This window comes from Lagenorhynchus albirostris, chromosome 20, assembly GCF_949774975.1.
Source record: "Lagenorhynchus albirostris chromosome 20, mLagAlb1.1, whole genome shotgun sequence".
In the NCBI taxonomy this organism is placed as follows: Eukaryota; Metazoa; Chordata; class Mammalia; order Artiodactyla; family Delphinidae; genus Lagenorhynchus; species Lagenorhynchus albirostris.
Window position 1 is genome coordinate 50889750 of NC_083114.1, and position 18480 is coordinate 50908229.

At 52.4% G+C, this 18480-nt stretch overlaps 1 protein-coding gene and 1 long non-coding RNA gene across 12 annotated transcripts in view; both read right to left on the reverse strand.

Moving 5' to 3' along the window:
- PGS1 (phosphatidylglycerophosphate synthase 1) overlaps positions 1 to 11275 on the reverse strand; it is a 108488-nt gene extending 97213 nt beyond the window's left edge. For 10 of the 11 annotated variants that reach the window (XR_009537629.1, XR_009537627.1, XR_009537628.1 and 7 more), the window contains exons 1-2: positions 11106 to 11275; positions 2042 to 2231 (exon numbers count right to left, since the gene is read on the reverse strand). Coding sequence is in view for 7 of the 11 variants with exons in the window: in XM_060134749.1 (XP_059990732.1) it covers positions 2042 to 2231; positions 11106 to 11257 (342 nt within the window). In the remaining 4 variants the exon portion in view is untranslated. Of the gene's footprint in view, positions 1 to 2041; positions 2232 to 11039 lie in introns of all 11 variants that reach the window. The other variant, XM_060134754.1, reaches the window with a different exon arrangement.
- A 3540-nt stretch (positions 11276 to 14815) lies between these two features.
- The window catches only part of LOC132510857 (uncharacterized), a 50946-nt gene continuing 47281 nt past the window's right edge, over positions 14816 to 18480 (reverse strand). The window contains exons 3-6 of the long non-coding RNA XR_009537449.1: positions 17176 to 17258; positions 16760 to 16884; positions 16138 to 16323; positions 14816 to 15746 (exon numbers count right to left, since the gene is read on the reverse strand). This is a non-coding gene — a long non-coding RNA (uncharacterized LOC132510857). The remainder of the gene's footprint in view (positions 15747 to 16137; positions 16324 to 16759; positions 16885 to 17175; positions 17259 to 18480) is intronic.

Genomic DNA, 18480 nt, shown 5'->3' on the forward strand with positions numbered 1-18480 from the left:
GAGATGCAGACAGACAGGTACCTAGCTAGACACACAAACGGAACACACCAACATTCAAAGATGATGCATCAGTTCCAATAGCCAGCATCCTCTCCCTAGACCTGATCCAGCCATGGGAGTACACCGGACCCCTCACCAGCACGGCCAGGCCCCAGAGGAGGTCAAGAGCAGGAAGAAGGGCAGCACCACCCTCAGGGCAAGCTGGCGAGGGCACCGGGGAGGCAGGACACACACACGTGCTGGCTTTCCCACATAGCCCAAACAGCCTGCACTGTCGGCACTGTCGACGGAGGAAGAGGGGCATCTTGACTAGATAAACACACCACTGGGAAAGGCTTATATGCAAGGAACAAACAAAAGAATTTCCTATGTTTGCTGTTTCCTTCGTTTTGTTATTTATTCAGATGGTTGCTTGTGGGGAAAGTGAGTATGAAGACAGGAAAGAGAGGAAAACAAGTAAAGTGTGAGGCAATCAAGTTCGGGCAGCAAAAGTCTATGCAATTGTTTGCCATGGCGCCAGGTCCTCTGGTACAAGCTCAGCTGTCACGAAGGCCTGGGCCCAGGCAGAAACCACGCTGCACTCTCTTCTCAGGGAACACGGGCCACTCTGTCCCAGGAAGAAACACATCCCGCTCCACATAGAACTTGCCGGAGAACCCGCCCATGACTCAGTGCAGAAGGCAGGGAACGGTGGCCTCGGCTTCTTCCTGGCCTGCTGGGCTGAGCCCCTCACGCGTCCCTCCAGGCGCCGCGTGGCCTCACCTCCAGGCCAGGGGACCCCCATGTGGAGACTCAGTCCATCCTTCACCCGGAGTTGATTGGGACACTAAGAACCACCTCCTTTGAAAAACCTGTTTCTTCAAGCCAAGCAGAGAACCAAGTAGGAGTAAAGAGCAAACAGCCTCAGCATCAGTTCTACACAAACAAGGACACACAGGAGAGTCAAGCAGTGTAGGGAAGTGGGGGAGAGCATGCATGCATGTATGTGCGTGCGTGCACGCGCACACACACACACACACACACACACACACACACACACACACACACACAGCATACCAGAATGAGCCAGCCGGAAATTAAGCTAAGAGTGGATCTACAGAACAACAGGGCAAAGGAGAGAAAATGTGCAAGCATTCAAATGAACTAGAGTTTGTTGTGCAGAAAAAGGAACATCTACATATATTTCCTGTTATGTCCCAGCACTTCTCCTGACCGCATCATACCTTAATTCTAACATCACTGAATTAATACAAACTCAGAATTCATGTAACCAAAAATTAATTAGCGTTTAATTACTTCATTCCAATGAGCAGTTTAACCCCAAATAACTAGACGTGGCATGAACACCTGACTAATGTATTGAAAGCCGAACCCCGCCAAATGCGAAGTTTAGCATCTCCACCAAGAGAGAGAAGGTACAAACTTTAGACAGAATTACGGAAAAGAACCAGGATCACGAGACCTAAAACCAGACATCCAGACTTTCCAGTTACCTGTAAGTACTCTCCACTGAATTGAGAGGCTCCCGGCCACTTCCTACATATCAAATCCCATCCATAGGTCATTATGTCTCCATTTCCTGTCATCTACTTTATGGAGCTACTGTGTGTTGGAGCCGTTGCCGGGGCAGGAGTCTGCCATGCCCTAACCAGAATGAGGTTCGTTCCCTCCCAGACGTCCTCAGCGGGGACGTGCCTGCTGAGGTCCCCAAGCTCTCACTAACCTCCCGCCTAGCCTACATCTCCAACACGGAACGACGGGAATCAATCTGTCACAAGAAACAAAACCTAGGACCTGACCCTCAGTGCCCGCAAGCTCTGAGCTGCTCCACCTGAGACATCAGCCACCCAGGGGAGCTTCTGATCACGGCTCAACTCAGCCATCTGTGAAGCGGAAACCTAACAGGTGGAACCCGCAGGAATAAGCTGAGCAGCCATCAAAAGTGTCTAGAAAACAAGGTGCTTCAGCCCAGGACTCGGCCAACCTTATGCCCCCAAACCTCTAATTCCATGTCTGACCCTCTCTCTTAGACACAACTTACCTTCATGAGCTCAAAAAACTCTGCAGGTGAAGAAAGCACCCTGACGTGAGAGCTGGAGACTCCGAACTCTGGAACCAGGTTTCTGATCCACTGGAAGCGATGCACACCCTCCGGACACAGGCAGCAAGGAGGCGAGGTGACATGGGGGACAGCTGGAGACAGCAGAGGCGCCAACAACAGCCATGGTGGCCTGGGAAAAGAGACATACAAAGGGTCACACTTCTCAAATACTTCCTCACAAGTCTCTCTCAGCTCCTGTGGGCAAATAAGAATTTTTCGGGATGGGGGGGTGGGGGGTGGGCGAACTTCAGATTTCCTAGACCATCTTAAGAAAGCCCCAGTCAAACTCTGTAAAAGAATTTTTCAGCCCCTACAAGTTGAGCAACTTAAGAATTGCCAAAGCCTATGGATAAACCCCAAACTTTACGCTGATTCCAAACAACTCAAAATTTAGAGCAGCCACAAGTAAACTCAGAAAAGCCATCGCCTGGTTAATGGTCCCAACGAACCCACCCGCAGAAAGCCGCCAAAGGCTGCTTGCAAGGGCAGGTCTGGTCTCAGGCTGGTGAGTACAACCCAGACCCCCGGTTGTCTCACTGATGAGATAAATGGGCTTTTATTCAAGGAAGGACCCAGAAAAAATTAAGTTTTCTCTTTAATACTAGGATACAGAGAGAAAAGCTGGCACTGGAAGAGGTCACCTCAAGAGGGGCCGGCAGTGACGACAACTGCCCCTTCACCCCTGGACACATTCTCCTCAGAGGTCACACCCAGTCTCTGGCTGGTTCCCGTCCACTGAGGCCAAGACCGCAGTAAACAGTCCCCTGCCCACTGAGCCTCATCTTTGTCCGGATGACGAGACACCTGCAGGGGCCGGGGGAGGGCAGTGCACACCCAGAGCCCCACACCAACCAGCCCCTCATCTGACTTCCAGCAAAGAGCGGCAGGAAAATCCTTTTCAGCGCGTGACCTTCACCACGGCCTCAAGAGGGGCTCTAGGGAAAGGACGCTTAAACACCCCAAGGCCTGAAGGGCCACAAATTCCAGGAAGATGATTTCATTCACTTGCCTCCTGATAAAACGCTGAATCTTCCCAGGGTTCCTGAATGTCCCTACACACACGCCAGATGGCCTGCAGCTGTGCTTCCCAGAAAGCCCACTGGGCTGTCACGGCGACTCATTGCCAAGAAAAGTTTAGTCAGCGGGTGGAAGACACCGGGTCTGGACCCTGGGAAGCCAGGGTTCACCATGGGCCTCCGAGCAGAGGTGGGGACCACACTCCTGGGCATCAGCTTGCTACACGTCTCCTCTGGCTCCCGGGTAACAAGCAGCAAATGAAAGGCCTAGACGTGTAAACAAGGGATTGCGACCTCGATTTCCCCAAAGTGGAGGCCATGCTCCTGCTGTGCTCAAGGCTACCTTCCAGAGGGGAGAGGGAGCGCCTTCAGTCCAACGGAAAAGCATGAGAACGGGAAAGGTGCACAACAATCTATCAACGAGAAGCCGCAAAGTGGGGCTAAAGTCTAATGTTCATTAATTAAACATAGTCTGTTTGAGGAGGAAAACCCCACAGCGCTGTAAGATCAACTGATCTCCCAATCTCACAGCACTTATCGCTCAGACCATATAAAAAGTATCCAGGGTGTCGCCGGCAACCCAGGCCATGCAGTCAGTCCCCACGCGTTCTTCAGATGAGCCAACAGACTCAGAGCCGCTCCCAAAAAGGAAGATGAGGAAACACCTCTTTGGCACACAGCAACCCAGGAGAGGGCAAGTGCCAATCTGGGCCTCAATCCAAGTGGTCATGTGAGCACTGATGGTGTACGGGGGAGGCACGGCCGGCCTGGGCACCACTGCCCACAAACCTGGTGGCCTCACAAGCGTACACACCTGAAATCATCTAAGAACACAAAAGAAAATGCTAAGGCTAATGAAGGAAAGGTCAAAATATACATATGGTGGATGTGCTTCAAATGACCAAAAAGGGGAGCTGCTGATGCCTGAGCTGCTGGGGACGCCTCACAACACCGTCCCTCCAAATGGGCTTTGATCGCCCGGTGGGATTCAGACAGGAAGTGCGGGGGCTCCAGGCGAGGAGAGGTGCGAGCAAAGGGAAGAGGCAGGAACTGCCAAAACCCACCAGCGCCAGAAAAACCCAGGAGGGGCTCAACAGGCAGTCCAGAGAAGACACACAGTGACTGTACGGGGGTCAGGCCCCGCCACCCAGGAGAGGGGCTCGGCAGGACAGGCTTGGCCTTGGGCCACCGCGGGCAGGCTGCGGGCCTGTCGGGCAGCTCTCCTGGGAAGCTTCAGTCCAAGTCCAGATCAGGGCCTCAGTCCAAGATCTGCTGAGGGCTTTTTTATGTTACTTCCTGTTTAACCTGTGTACTGACAGGTTTATTTTTGTTAGACAGGAGAAGAACTGAAAACCTATTAGGTTTCAGGGATTCATCGTGGAGGAGACCCAACCCTCAGGTGGTAACTTCACATTCCAAAGAGGAAGGTGCTTGGAAAAAGAGCACAGAGTTTTATAAAGGCCCCACAAGGCCGGCAAAGGTGGGGAGACCACATCCAGAGCCCAGACACTCAAAATCTAACTGCAGCACCTGGGCCGGGGCAGAAGCAGCCAGTCTCCGTGGGAGACAGTGCAGGGGCTCACGTTCTCCATGCATCTCAGCCAGATCCCCATGGGGGTGAGTTCCCGCTTTCCATGACAGACGCCTGGGAATCTTCTCAGAAAACACTTCTCCCCGTGCCAGCCACAGCCCCTGCTGCACAGTAATCCCAGCCTCCAGGGGCCGACCACCTGCACAAGCAACTTCCCCCTCCAGGCAGCTGTCCCGGGTCAAAACCCTAACCCCCAAGAGACAGGAGGAGGCAGGGAGCTGTGGTTACTCTACAAAAAAAGCAGGGCTGTCACACTCACCATTTAGAGAACTAAACAAACACACACACATTTTCCACATCTAGGCCTGCACTCCCCTGAATCATCTCTTTCTAGATAACATGGAGCTCCCATTTCTAGTTATAGGGAGGAGGAAGTGGCAGGGGCTGGGGGGCCAGATAATAAGGTTCTGCCGCCCTCTCACTCCTTTACTCCGGATCATCAGGGAAGTTTGGAGGACAGAGCTAAGGCCAGATCAGGGGCGCGCCCTAGTACTTGAACTCAGGCAAGCCTAACTACTTTGCTACAGCCCTCAGCCGGTGGCAGAGGCGGCAACAACAGTGCAAAACAATCCTCGGCCCACAATTCTGAAGGTGAAACTGACAGCATCCTCTCCAAAGGGTGGGCTCCAGCCACCACCCACACAGACACCTGACTCTGGGGAAAGGTTCAGCCAGGTGATTTAGGGCTTCCTATGAAATTTGCAAACAAATTCCCTGAGCTGGAGAGTGGGCTGGGCCTAAGTGCTGAGGACCCCTGACCTGGGGCCACTCCCTCCACCTGGAGAGGGGCCTGGGGGAATGGGGTGAGAGGATGGGGGGGGTGACGCTAGGAGAACACAGTGAGTATGGAGTGGGAGGGCAGTGGGGAAGAGAGGGAAGTTTCTTCTCAGCATCTCTAAAAGGAATCCATATCTGGACTGCCTTGACCAAGAACAGCATGCAGTAACACTCTTGTCCGTGGTCCGGGGGCCACCATTAAAGCAGGGACAGCAGAAGCCTGCCCTAGACAGGACAATGCACCCACCCGACTCATGAGAGGCACAGGACCGCAGCGGGACTTGAGTTCAGAGTAGCCAGTCAAACCGAAAGAGCGAGAGCAGAACGGCTGCTGAGAGGCCGCGAACACAGCTATGTGCAAGAGAAGCTTCAGAAAACGGGAGAAGGCATTTCTCCTTTGTGTGCAGAGACAGGAGTCTTCCATTCCACCAAACATTCTGAAGCTGCAAGTAATCCATGGAAAAATACTGCCACACCTTGCGTTCTCCGTTCGTCAGGATGCACAACAGTGCGCCTGGAGGTCCAACCGAGCTCTCACGGGGGCAGTGGAGGCGCTACTAAGGAAAGGCAACGCCAGAGAATTCCACCTGGGTCTGCACTTCACCTCCACCAGGCCCCGCACAGCTCTCACGGCTTCAGAGGACACAGGTGCTTCCCCTGGGGCCACAGTGGTGTCACCCACCCTTTGGGACACAAGGAAGCAGGCCCACCTCCTAGCGTCTTTTCAAAACAGGGTCTGCAGGGCTTTGAAGGAAGAAAACGGTGATGCCGGAGGACTATCTCCTACACTAACCACAAATCCACCGTGGACAGCACAAGAGTTCTGTCCCCTGTACCACGCCAGGGCACTAATTAAGTGTCCTGCACTCAGGGTCATGGTCTAAAGGTCCACGAGCTCTCCAGAGACTATAAGGTTCGTGGTACATACTCTGTGGTTTGTATCCCACCCAAATCTGTACAAAACGACGAAAAAAGAAAGAATGTTTTAAAAGAAACTGAGCTCTCCGGATTGCAATATTTTCAGAAACTACTTTTTAAGAAAAACCCACCCTCCCCCCGTCACACACATTTAAACGTAAAGAGGTGAAGTGATGAGAAAAGACCAAGTCATAACACTTCCTGAAAAAGGCTCGAAAAACTACACGAAAGGACGAAACTTCCTGCAGCCCCAGCAGCAGGCAGCCCTTCCTGACTAACGCAAGACCTAAACCCAAGTAAGGGAAATGAGTGTGAATTCCCGTAGGTCACAGAAGACCAATGGCTGCTCCCTCAAGGCCGGCACGAGGCCGGGGCTGCCAGCATGTGGCAACACGCTGACTCTCCTCTTGGCTTGTCCAAAAGAAAGTCGATTACATCGAGGGGCTAGAAACCTAACATATACTTATAACCCACAACACACCTCCGTAGCCAAAGGCACCAGGCATAGCCAAGTGCCTGCCGAGAACCACTCACACGTTCTACTAATCCAAACTGCTGCAACCAGCCTGACTTCCCGGCAGTGAAAACGACTCATTTACATTACTCGGATCACGTGTTTACAAGGGAATTATCTATCAGACCGCTTCAATCCCAGGCTAGTTTCTATCTATGAGCACACAGCTGACTGACCAGCCTACTTCAGCAGCAGCAGCAATGTGCTCAGAGGGTACTCAGGTTAATATGAACCTAATAAAGCTACAATTTACAAGTCAGTCAGCTGCAAATCTTATTTTAATTCTCTGCAAGATCAAATTTGAATTATTTGGGGAAATCATGCTTTGATTCTAAATATCCCCCCTCCCACCCATTCTACTGCTATAATACAAGAGGTGGCGCTACTGAACTCTAATGAATAAGGAGGACTGGGTCCCAGCATCAGAAAACTCAGAGAAAAAGTAATTTCTGGAAACCTGGTGGTCCCTCAGAGTAGAAACCACTAAGAAGTAGAATAAGAGTATGTTGAGCTGGCATTACAAGGTAAGGAAACCTAATAAGAACAGTTTGCTGGTTATGTTTCCCTCTTACACTCGGGAAAGTTAGGACACCCCACCACCACCCCACACACACACATACACACACATACACACACACACATACATACACACACCTAAAATAAAGAAAATAGAACTTGGGTTTCAAAAATAAAGACTTTTCTGCACACATAGCTCAAATTGAAAATAGTTTTTAAAAAAAGAAAAAGGAGACCACAGAGAAAATATTTCCTTGTATGTCAGCAAACTCAGTTAGGGACTAACGCCCTCTTGACACATTTTCCACCAGGTCTCATACCCCAAATAACAAGTCAATTCTGTGTAGTCTGATGACTCCAAGAAACTACCTGAAGTTTCTGTCTTCCTCGCCTGAGCGCCGGACCCGCCCTTCACCTGAACAGTGAGCGCCTCCACTTGGACCCACCTGGATACGAACCTGGATACGAATGGACATGCCCTGAACTCACCTTATCGTCATCCCCCAAACTTGGTCCTCTTTCTCGCTCCCTGTTTTAGTGAAGCATGCCACCATCCATGTAGTCACCCAAGTCAGAAACATGAGCTACCTCCTCAGCACCCCCCTACACACCCCCACCAGAGCTGATTCCAGTCCAGCCCTCTCTTCTCTTCCCACTGTCCATGACTTCATACAAGCCCCACCCCCTCAGGCCTAGACCGCCGCTGCCACCATCAACCTACATCACTCACTATCCTTCCTTGAACACTGGCTCCCCACTTCCTCACCTAGCCTACTCCTACACACCTCCAAAACACAGCTCCAAGATCATCACCGCCAGGGAGCCTTCTGTGACTTCCAGGTGTGCCTTAGTGCTGCCATGACCTTTCCTACCTTACTTTACTATTGTCTGTTTATGGGTCTGAGCACCATGAAGGTGGGACTATGTATGTTCCCTTGGTACCCAGCACAGCACAGCTGTGCTCTATACACGCATGCTGAATGAGTGAATGAATCCAGCTGTCCACGGTAATGAGTCAGATGCCTGCTTAAGAAAAAACAGCAGTATTTCCAAATCACTAATTAGAAGTAATTTTTTTTTTTTTTTTTTGTGGTACGCGGGCCTCTCACTGCTGTGGCCTCTCCCGTTACGGAGCACAGGCTCACAGACGCGCAGGCTCAGCGGCCATGGCTCACGAGCCCAGCCGCTCCGCGGCACGTGGGATCTTCCCGGACCGGGTCGCGAACCCGTGTCCCCTGCATCGGCAGGCGGACTCTCAACCACTGTGCCACCAGGGAAGCCCTAGAAGTAATTTTTTTTAATTGATTAATTTATGGCTGCTTTGGGCCTTTATTGCTGCACGCGGGCTCTCTCTAGTTGCAGTGAGCGAGGGACTACTCTTTGTTGCAGTGCACGGGAGTCTCATTGCCGTGGCTTCTCTTGTTGCAGCATGGGCTCTAGGTGCGCGGGCTTCAGTAGTCGTGGTGCACGGGCTCAGCAGTTGTGGCTCACGGGCTCTAGAGCGCAGGCTCAGTAGCTGTGGCACACGGGTTTAGGTGCCCCGCGGCATGTGGGATCTTCCCAGACCAGGGCTCGAACCCGTGTCCCCTGAATTGGCAGGCAGATACTTAACCACTGCTCCACCAGGGAAGCCCCTAGAAGTAATTTTAAATAGAGTTCTCTGTCACTATGGCTGTCTCTATAACTGAAAGGAAACCACTGCAGTAAAGAACTGTTCCCTCTCACCACTCCCCTTGCTAGTCACGAGGATTCACCAGGCACTCCAACAGTTGAGTCAGACTGGCAAGCTAAAATCTAAAATAAGTTCATGGCTACACAGAACTATTATCAATGAATCAATGATCAGAGTTACAAGAAACCACATCATTCGGGGAATGAGGAATTGGTTGGTGCAACTGAACAATAGAGAAGAAACGAAAGTCAGCAGCCACTGGAGGTGAGCGGCCATACAGACATGAGTAACCCCAAACAGCCAGGCCACAGAGAAGCAGAAAACATCTGCAAACCAAATAAGGCAAAGAAAGGGTCAGAACCCCACAGTACTGTAGTAATACTGCTCAAAACATTTATCCTCCGTCCTAGCATAGGCATCACCTCCAAGGAGTAAAAGACGCAAATTTCTGACATTTGTGTTTCTATGTCTGTGATTTAACTGAGTTCCTGGTTTAATTTTTGACCCACAGCCTTAACCAACTTAATCAAGAAGAAATATGGAGCCACAAGTCCTGCATCCACTAATGCTATTTACAAAAAAGACTTTTAAGAAGTCAATGTAGACTATCCCCACGGCCACACTGCCCTCCCCCCCCTGCAGAAAAACACTCAAGAGAAATGTCTTTCTTAAAAGAATTTGTGGCGATTGCCCCAACAGCCTTTAGTAATCAACTCCAATGTTAAACAGTGATTAATCATGAAGTACTTTTCTGTATAGTTTAAATACATACAAGGGAAATGACAAAATGGCCTAAACATCTCGTCCTTGAGAACATTTTTTGAAACTTTAAACCAAATTTCTCAGTGGTTTGATACCAGGACGTAGAAGTCATCTGACTTCACTACCCACTGGAATAAACAGGTCTTTGCTAAGCACCAATTACAGAGAACAGAGGCCACCTCTTCTACACCCCACTCCCACCGGGTTCACTGATGTGAAACTTAAAGCCGTTCTGATCAGTAAGCTTCCAAGAGTTCCATCCTGGGCTGATTCTATCACAAAAAGTTCCCCTAAGTGAAACCTGAATTTTTGCTGAAAATCTTCCAAAGTAACCCAATAAGAAGCAAGTTCCTTTCCATACCTAGAATCAGCACACATGACTGGACCACAGATCTCTCTACCAAAGGCCAGAAGGTCACATCTCACCCTAGTAGCAGATAAAAATCTAAGGCGCAAACTCTGCAAAAAGACGCAGTTCCAAGATTTTTTTTTCTTAAGAAACAAGCGTAAGGCTCGAGTCTCTCCAACAAGAAAACTACTTGCACATAAGTCTTTTTTTTTTTTTTTTTTAATATTAGCAACAGCAGCAGGCCTCTTAGGTCAGCATGTACTTGGCAAATGTTTACTTCGATAGACCACTGCCTGAGCGAACTGCTTCAAAGCCTACTTCACTATTTCCATAACTCACTTCAGTACTTTTCCAGAACACAGGCCCTTTGCAAAGTGTAAAAGGGGTTTCAAGTGGTTCCTCTTCCCTGGCCTGAGTGTTCCTGACTCAGGATTGCTTCACAGCCCTCTCTGGCAGGATGTGAGAAATGCTGCAGGCACAGAATCCCAGCAGGGCTGATTCACTCCCGTCAAGTCACCTCGCAGCTAGGATTACTTAAGGAAAAGACCCCTCCGGACCCAAACAGTGTCTCTCGCGAAGACTCTCCAACACACACACCCCGGGGCCCAAAGCAACGCACGAACTCATCCCCCCGCCCCGGGTGTGCACACACAGCCCCTTCGCTTCACCGTACGAGGCCGGAGGCCGGAGGCCGGGCTCGCCCCCCTCAGCCCCGGGCCGGCCCGACCGACTTCGGGAGGGGTCCCCCACCCCGGGAAGGCCGGCGGCGAGGCGAGACTGCGGGGGCCGGGCGGGCCCGCGCGCGGGGATACGGAGAGCTCACCGCGACGCCGGGAGCGCGGAATGAGGGTCGGGGCCGGGCACGCCCTCAGCCCCACCGCTCTCTCACCTCCTGCGCCGGCGGTCCCGGTTCCTGCCGAGTCGGTCGGACAGGCGCCCCAGGAGAGCGGCCAGCCCAGGGCGGCCAGGCAGGAGGCCCAGCAGCCGCCTCCAGAACACCGGCCCCGCCGCCGCCGCCGCCGCCGTAGCCGCCGCCGCCATGGAGACTCGCCGCTTCCGCTTCCGGCGCGCGAGAACTTTATTGACAACCGCGCGCGCGGACACGGGCGGCGCGCGGGAGCCTGGAGGGGAGGCGGACCCACCCCGCAGCCTCAGTTTCCCGCCAGGGGGACGCAGGTGTGCTGCACGCAGGGACCAGGCCGTGGAGGAGTAGGGCGCGGGCACCAGCATCCCCTGACTCGGTCTTGATACCGGATGGGGGTGGAGAGTGAGGGGCATCACCTGTCAGACCCCACGACCAAGTTCAGGCTGGACCTGACAGGCCGAGCCCCTGCTCCAAGGTGTTAGCTAAGATGTACAGAAGTGGGTGACCGTTGACTCACCCGGGCGCACTGAGAACGGAAAATCCCCACCAGACCCAGGCGGAACCATCTTTCACCTTGTCAGCCCTGGGCCTGCAGCTCCAGGGCACAGAGCAGCTCACCCAGTCTAGATGCCGTGAAGACCCCTCCATCCTCCCCATGCGCCCAAATGCATACACACGCTGTAACCCGCCCCTGGGAACTACGGCTCCATGGCCAAAGAGGCTGAAGGAGCTCATCCCTACAGCCAAGAGCACTTTTTTGTAGCTGATTTTAAAAAGGTAACGGATGACTCTCATCTGTATCATGTGGTTCCTTGGCAGGATCCACAGAGGCTGGGACTTGGAAACTGGAAAAGCTGTAGGAGATAATCATATCCTACTTATGGTGGTGAGGGGAGGTGTTGTGTGGTTAAAAGGATATGGACACACAGGATACAAAACATTCCGAATTCTGCTTTCAACAAATTACCCGGGGAAATGAATTATACATTCCCTACAAGGATGTTCATCTCGGGCTTCCCTGGTGGAGCAGTCGTTGAGAGTCCTCCTGCCGATGCAGGGGACATGCGTTCGTGCCCTGGTCCGGGAAGATCCCACATGCCGCGGAGCGGCTAGGCCCGTGAGCCATGGCCGCTGAGCCTGCGCGTCCGGAGCCTGTGCTCTTTAACGGGAGAGGCCGCAACAGTGAGAGGCCCGCGTAACACACACACAAAAAAAGAATGGTTAATGAAATTAAGAGTAAAATCTAGATTTCAAAGAGCAGTATAGAGCTTATCCCATTTTGTTAAAAATTTGAGAGTGTGGGTACAGACAGACTGAAACTAAATACACCAAAATGTTAACATTGCTTATTTGGTGCTATTTAAGAGTTTCCAAATTGTTTACAATCAGAGAGGACTTCAGATTTTAATTTTTCCTTTAAGTTCAGATAGCTTTACAAATACAGGGCGAAATTTGATTCAACTCTTCCAAGTGAGAAGTGGTGAATCATCAAATTGCCTAATTTCCAGGAACTAGAATGAAACTATCCCTTGCTTGGTTCCACTTTTGCACCATGCCTGGCACAGGGTAGTTGCAGGGTCAAGGTGCTGAATGGCTGCACCATGATGCTGGGCAATGAGTACCATGTGGACCACAGGAGCATCCTAACCGTCCTGAAAACAGCTGGCAGCTTCTTTGCGCAATGTGATGCTTTGCTGGGAGAGGTATTGAGACAAACAGCCATAGTACCATCCCACTGGGAATTTCTGATCTAAAGTAAACTATAGTAGCACACAGAGATATTGACAGTACTGTAAGTTAAACTAAGGAGTATTTACATTAAGTATAAACAGCAGACAATGACCCCAGTCCTTTCTGAAGCCACACACCGAGGGCCTCTGGCCTTCCTGGCTACTTTGAAACAGTCCGAGCTACAACCAGAGTGAGGCAACTATGACTTTGCCCTACAACACACACATTTAGAGTTGCAAAAATTTTAAATAATGGTTTTCAGGGATTGAGCAATATTTTAGACGGTTACATTTTTACATGATGACAGCACACAAGCACTGTTTCCTCCAAGAAGTCTCATCTGGACTAGTTAGGGAGAATAAGTAGAGGAGGTAAGTCATGCTAACACAGGTGGCCCAGAAAGTCTGCCTGGGAGCACCCCCAAGCTGCTTGGAGGACAGGCAGTCTGGGCAGACACGACGACAGCTGCTGGGAGTTCTCAAGTCACACCTTGATGACCCCAGACGAGAAAGCATCTGTCCTCTGAAACCCCTCGGTGGCTCGGAAGCCCATCCGCTGAGTCTCCCTCATCCTCCTGTTTGCACCCACTGCCTTCTCGTTAGCCTGCTTGCTTCTTCCCAAACAGGAGGTGCTAGGGTGAGAATGACAGGGTCGATGGACTGATGACCGAGATCATGTCTTCCCAAACGGAAAAGGAAACCCATTCATGAAAAGGAGAGTTGACGTCAGGGAGTGGTGGGCTGCTGCCCCTGATAGCAGGGCTGCTCTCCCAGGCAGGAAACACCAGGAAGTCCTGAGCTAAGGGCCCGTGCCTCACTGTCTGTGATTCACTCCCTGGACCGAAAATCATGCCAGTGTGAGAGGAAAGCCCTTCCTTCCAGAACTTGCTTTGTGAGCAAGGGTCTCTCCCAAACACAGGGCTATTGCAAATCCAGGAAGGAGGGAGGAAGGGGCTGGCCAGCCCACCTCCTGCCTCGGTGATGAGAAACTCTCCTAGGTTAGTTTGACCTGGGGGCTGATGGGCTGCCTCTGAGGAGCGCACTCTTGTTTTGTAGGGAATGCAGCCTAGGTACTAAGGATGGCATGAAACCAGCCTTGGGGCCACAGCCTGCCTCCCCCTCCATTCTCCTACTCCGTCACCGCCCCGCCTCACCAGCCTGGCCTTTTTACCACCCTTCAAACTCCCCCCACACATTGCTGCCCTAGGATCTCTGTGTTAGTTGTTCTGTCTGCTTACAATGTCCTCCACCGCTGCCCCCCACCCCCCATCCTTCGGAGCTCTGTCTAAAGCTCTCCCTCCCCTAGAAAGGCCCGCCTGGCCCCATAACAGGATTGTATTTTCTCTCTATTAAGAACTGTGATCTAATCTTATTCATTGGTTGATTGCCGTGTCTTTTGTCTTCCTGCGCCACCCCCCCCCCGCCCCCAAATCTGAGGCCTTAGAGCACTGAGGCACGAGCACCCAGAAGAGGACCTGGCACCAGAAGCCGACTCATTCATGCTGGTTTGATAAATGCATGCATGGCGGGAGGTGTGAGCTCTGAAGCCTCCCGGCTGCAGGAGGGAACCAGCCAGCTTGTGCTTTTCCGCCAAGGGTGGGGCGATGGTGGCTTGGCCTCCTGGGATTTTACTGACCTGCTGCCACAGATCACTTTGCAAATGTGGCAGCTCACAGAGCCCTCGGTCTCCCCTCAGGCCACCAGCCCTTTTCCTGCCTTCATTCTCCCTGGGATATGTTCTCCCCACTGAGCTGTTACCCTGATCTTTTCCAGCCCTTGATACTCTTCCCCCCCAAAACTAAGACCTGACCCCAGTCCTCCCTGGCATGAGACAGGCGTCTGTTCCCCCAGAGCAGAGATTGCCAAATATTTTCTTAAAGGGATCAGTGGTAAATATTTCACACGTTGGGGGCCAGTCTCAGTCTCAAGTCTGGTGCAAAAGCCACAAGCAGTAGAAATGAGTGTGGTTGTATTTTCAATAAAACTTTATTTACAAAAGCATCCTGCCAGCCCTGCACCATAGTTTGCCAACGTCTGTTTCAGAAAATGGCTTTTCCCTGGGCTGCAGCAGTGGACCTGGCATGGGCCCCACCGGGCTTGTATGGCCCTAAAACAGGGAGAGATGAGGTCTTCTGGCACCAGGGACCTGAGGAAGTTGGAGTTGCGGGTTGTGAAGAACAACTTGTCCAAACACTGAGTTCAAACCAGCAACCTTGCTGGTAGGGGTGGAGAAGCGGTCAAGGTTCTTGCATTTGTCATTTAAACTTTTCAGTGTCAAAAATCTTGTCATCTGCAAAACAAAATACCTATTGCTCAATGGCTCTCTTGCCACAAAGAGGCCCAGGATAATCTGGCATTTCATCAGCAAGAAGTCAGAGCCCAGATTTCTGGAAATGCCTCCTGGGCAGAGCAAGCCAGTTCGCTTCTCTGTCCCGGTGAGAAATAAATGCAGCTCTCAGCTTCAGGGGAATCTCAGCCTCTTGTGGTGTGGCAGGCAGCCAGCACCACCCCAACCGGGAGCTGCAGGCCTCCTCGTGAGCCAGCAGCCCAGCCCTTGGGGAGACACTGCGGCCCGTGGCCAGTTATGTCCCAGGGAATCCCAGGCTCCCCAGGAGCCACATGGGTGGTGGAGGTGAGCTGCTGGGGGGGCTTCCTGGCAAAACCCCACCCTGCCCCACCTTCCTCTGCTTCTCCCTGCCCAGCCCTCATGGTGCTTTGAAGCAAGAGGCTAGGTGTGCCCCAGGACTGGTACCAGAGTCTCCAGCAGGACAAGTCTCCTTGTTGAGATGAGGCCAAATCAGACCAGGCCCCAGCAGGTGGGAGAAGAGGCTCCGGACTCCCAGGCTCAGGCTTGATTTATTTCCAGTCTCCTGGAAGTTAGGAAAGAGACTCAAAGGAAATCCCCCAAAGTCAATCATCCTCCTTACGCCTTAGCCTAGAGAGGTGGGAAGACAGAAGCCAGGTAGAGTTGCCACATCTATGCCTGCAGCTCCTGGCAGGAAGGGGAGTGGGGGGAGGGCAGTCATCCTGGGTGGTGGGCTATGCTGAGCTGGAGAGCCCAGGTCCCATCTAGAGGGCCCACCAGACCTGCCAGATTGTTCCCCAAAAGCCCCCAATTCAAATATGGATGTGAAATTGCCAGATTTTTAAATGTTGCCTCAAAAATGTTAAATTCTGTACAGGTCAACCACTGCATCTGTGGGTTTCCTTCAGCCTGTAGCTCACTACTTCACAGGCATCTTTTGATCTGTAAAAAAAAAAAAAAAAAAATGCCCCAGATACCACAGGAGGAAGGATAACTGTAGAAGGTCACAGTTCATCTGTACCTTTTGCCTTTTGAATGTTGAACCATGAGGCTGTCCTGCCTGTTCGTGAAACATCTTTTCGCTTTCCAAAGTTCCAGAAGTTAGAGGTTGTGCCTGACCCACCTCCCACAGTAGAATGGAGTCGAATATTCCATCTTCTCTGCGCGTAGCTGCCTCAGGTTGAGCTCGGAAGCTGGGGACTAAGGCCTTTAGTGGGTGGGAGGGAGAGTGACAAATGAGACAGAAGTGGACAGTGGGAAAGATGCTTGGTGGCAGAGCCCAGGCGCCCTGATGCTGGTGGTGCACCTGTCGCGGACTCTGCTTGCTCCTAGCACCTACAAGCTGGGAGACGTGGGGAGGTGACCTCTCCAGACCTCGGCTTCCCATCACTCTGCACGTGTCCCTTCCTCAGGGGTTCCCTTCAGATGTGCCCCCCTATAGACTGGGTGTCCCCATAATATGCTCACAGCCCCTGTGACTTCTCCTGCACAGTACTTAGCACAGTCGAAATTGATTAATCATGACATCAATTGTGGGAGAACCTTGTACTTCTGGAGAGAGCCTGAGCTCCATGAGGGCCCAGAGCGATAAACTCCAAGCACGCAGACCAATCTCTGACACATAGCAGGTGCTCAAAAGTTACCTCTTAAAGAAATGAATGAATGGGGACTTTCCTGGCAGTCCAGTATTTAAGACTCCACGTTTTCAATGCTGGGACACGGGTTCGATCCCTGGTCAGGCAACTAAGATCCCCCATGTCGTGGGGCACTGTCAAAAAAAAAAAAAAAAAAAGGAATGAGCGAATGAATGGTTTTGTAAAGTAAGTCTTGCAGGAGCAAGAAGCGACTCTGAGTAGGTCCACTTACCCCCGAAACCTGGACTTCCAGCAGCATTTTGTTTATAATTATCGGGGTCTTATGAAATCCTGGGCGGGGGGCAGTTCACGTACCCAGGTGAAGACACTCTGAACTCCACTCATGTGAGGCCAGGTGAGTGCAGCAAGGTGGAAAGCAAGGGACTCGGAGAGCCAGCCCCCAATGTCATACCTTAGAATCTCACCTCTGTCCCTGCTGGAGACTCCCACCTCCCACTCCTTCTGAGCCACTTCTCTGCCATCCCGGCTGGTTCCGGACCTTGGGAGCCTGAGAGAGGATACATCACATCCCTTTGAATTTGTCCAAGAATCAGTGCGTGCCAATGTGTGCTTCAAATTCAGAGGAGCCAGGGACCTTCCTAGGGGTGTCACACCCCTCGATGGGGGACTCAGGAGGTTTTCGTGGCAACCCTGCCACTGCAGGGAGCCTGAGTGCAGGCCCAGGAGGTCAGTTCAGATGCTGCGTGCACGCCCAGGGAGAGAGGGTAAGCAGCACCTGACCCAAAAGCCTGGTAGGTCGAGGGCTGCCCACCGCTGTGCTCCAGCAGCCAGCCCAGCTGGCTACTGTAGGGCAAGCCGGACTCCTGCATCCACCTGGTCTCCCACGCATCCTGGCTCTCCAAGGGCATCTGGAGCCCAGGAGCCTGCCTCCATCCTCACCCCCCTGCCGGCTCTCCCTCTCGGGGCACTGCCACTTCAGCTCCAGGCGCCGGTCCAGGCTTCATTTGCATTACAGCCCAGATGGTTCACCACAGCCTCGCTTCCCAGAACTGCCCGCTACCCCGGTGTCTGTTCCCGGGCGCAGGAAAGGGCACGCACGGGTGCGTGCACAGTAGCCGCTTCAGAGCAAACAGAGACTATTCCCATCCCAGCTCGGGACAGAGCAGGGCTGGTTGGTTTGGGGTCTGGGGAGATAACTGGCGAGATGCTAGCGCCCCTCCTTTTCTACCCCCGACTCCGAACTTGGAACAGATGTGGATTCTTCTTCGAGCCGGTGGAAGAACCTTCTTTCCCCTCCCAGATACCCCCCACACACTTCGTAGTCTCCAGGCCCTCCTAGAGTCACCCTCCCACCCCCTACCCCCTCTGTGGGTGCAGGACTGGGGCCCCCGGGCAGGGGTCTGAGCTGAGACCCAGCCCGAGTACCAGAAGGGAGAGGAATCTGAGAAGGCAGGGTGGGTAAGTGGGTGGACTGGTAAAGTGTTTTCTTTCCCTCCCTCGGCACTTTTTCTGGGAAATGCCAGAGGCCAGCTGGGCCTGGAATGTCAGAAGGAACTCCACTGCTCACAGACATCTGAGCCATAAACCTTTTCATTAGCTCTGCCGCCCCTCCCGGCAGAAACAAAGGCCTGCAAACTGGAATGGCACTTCCGGCTGCGGGCCATTGTCCAGGCCTCCCGCGCCCGCCCCTCAGGATTGTCTAAAGCAGGAAAGAGAGAGGTCGGGGTCAGCCTGGTATGCGACCCTCGGACCTTTCCTCCTGCACAGGA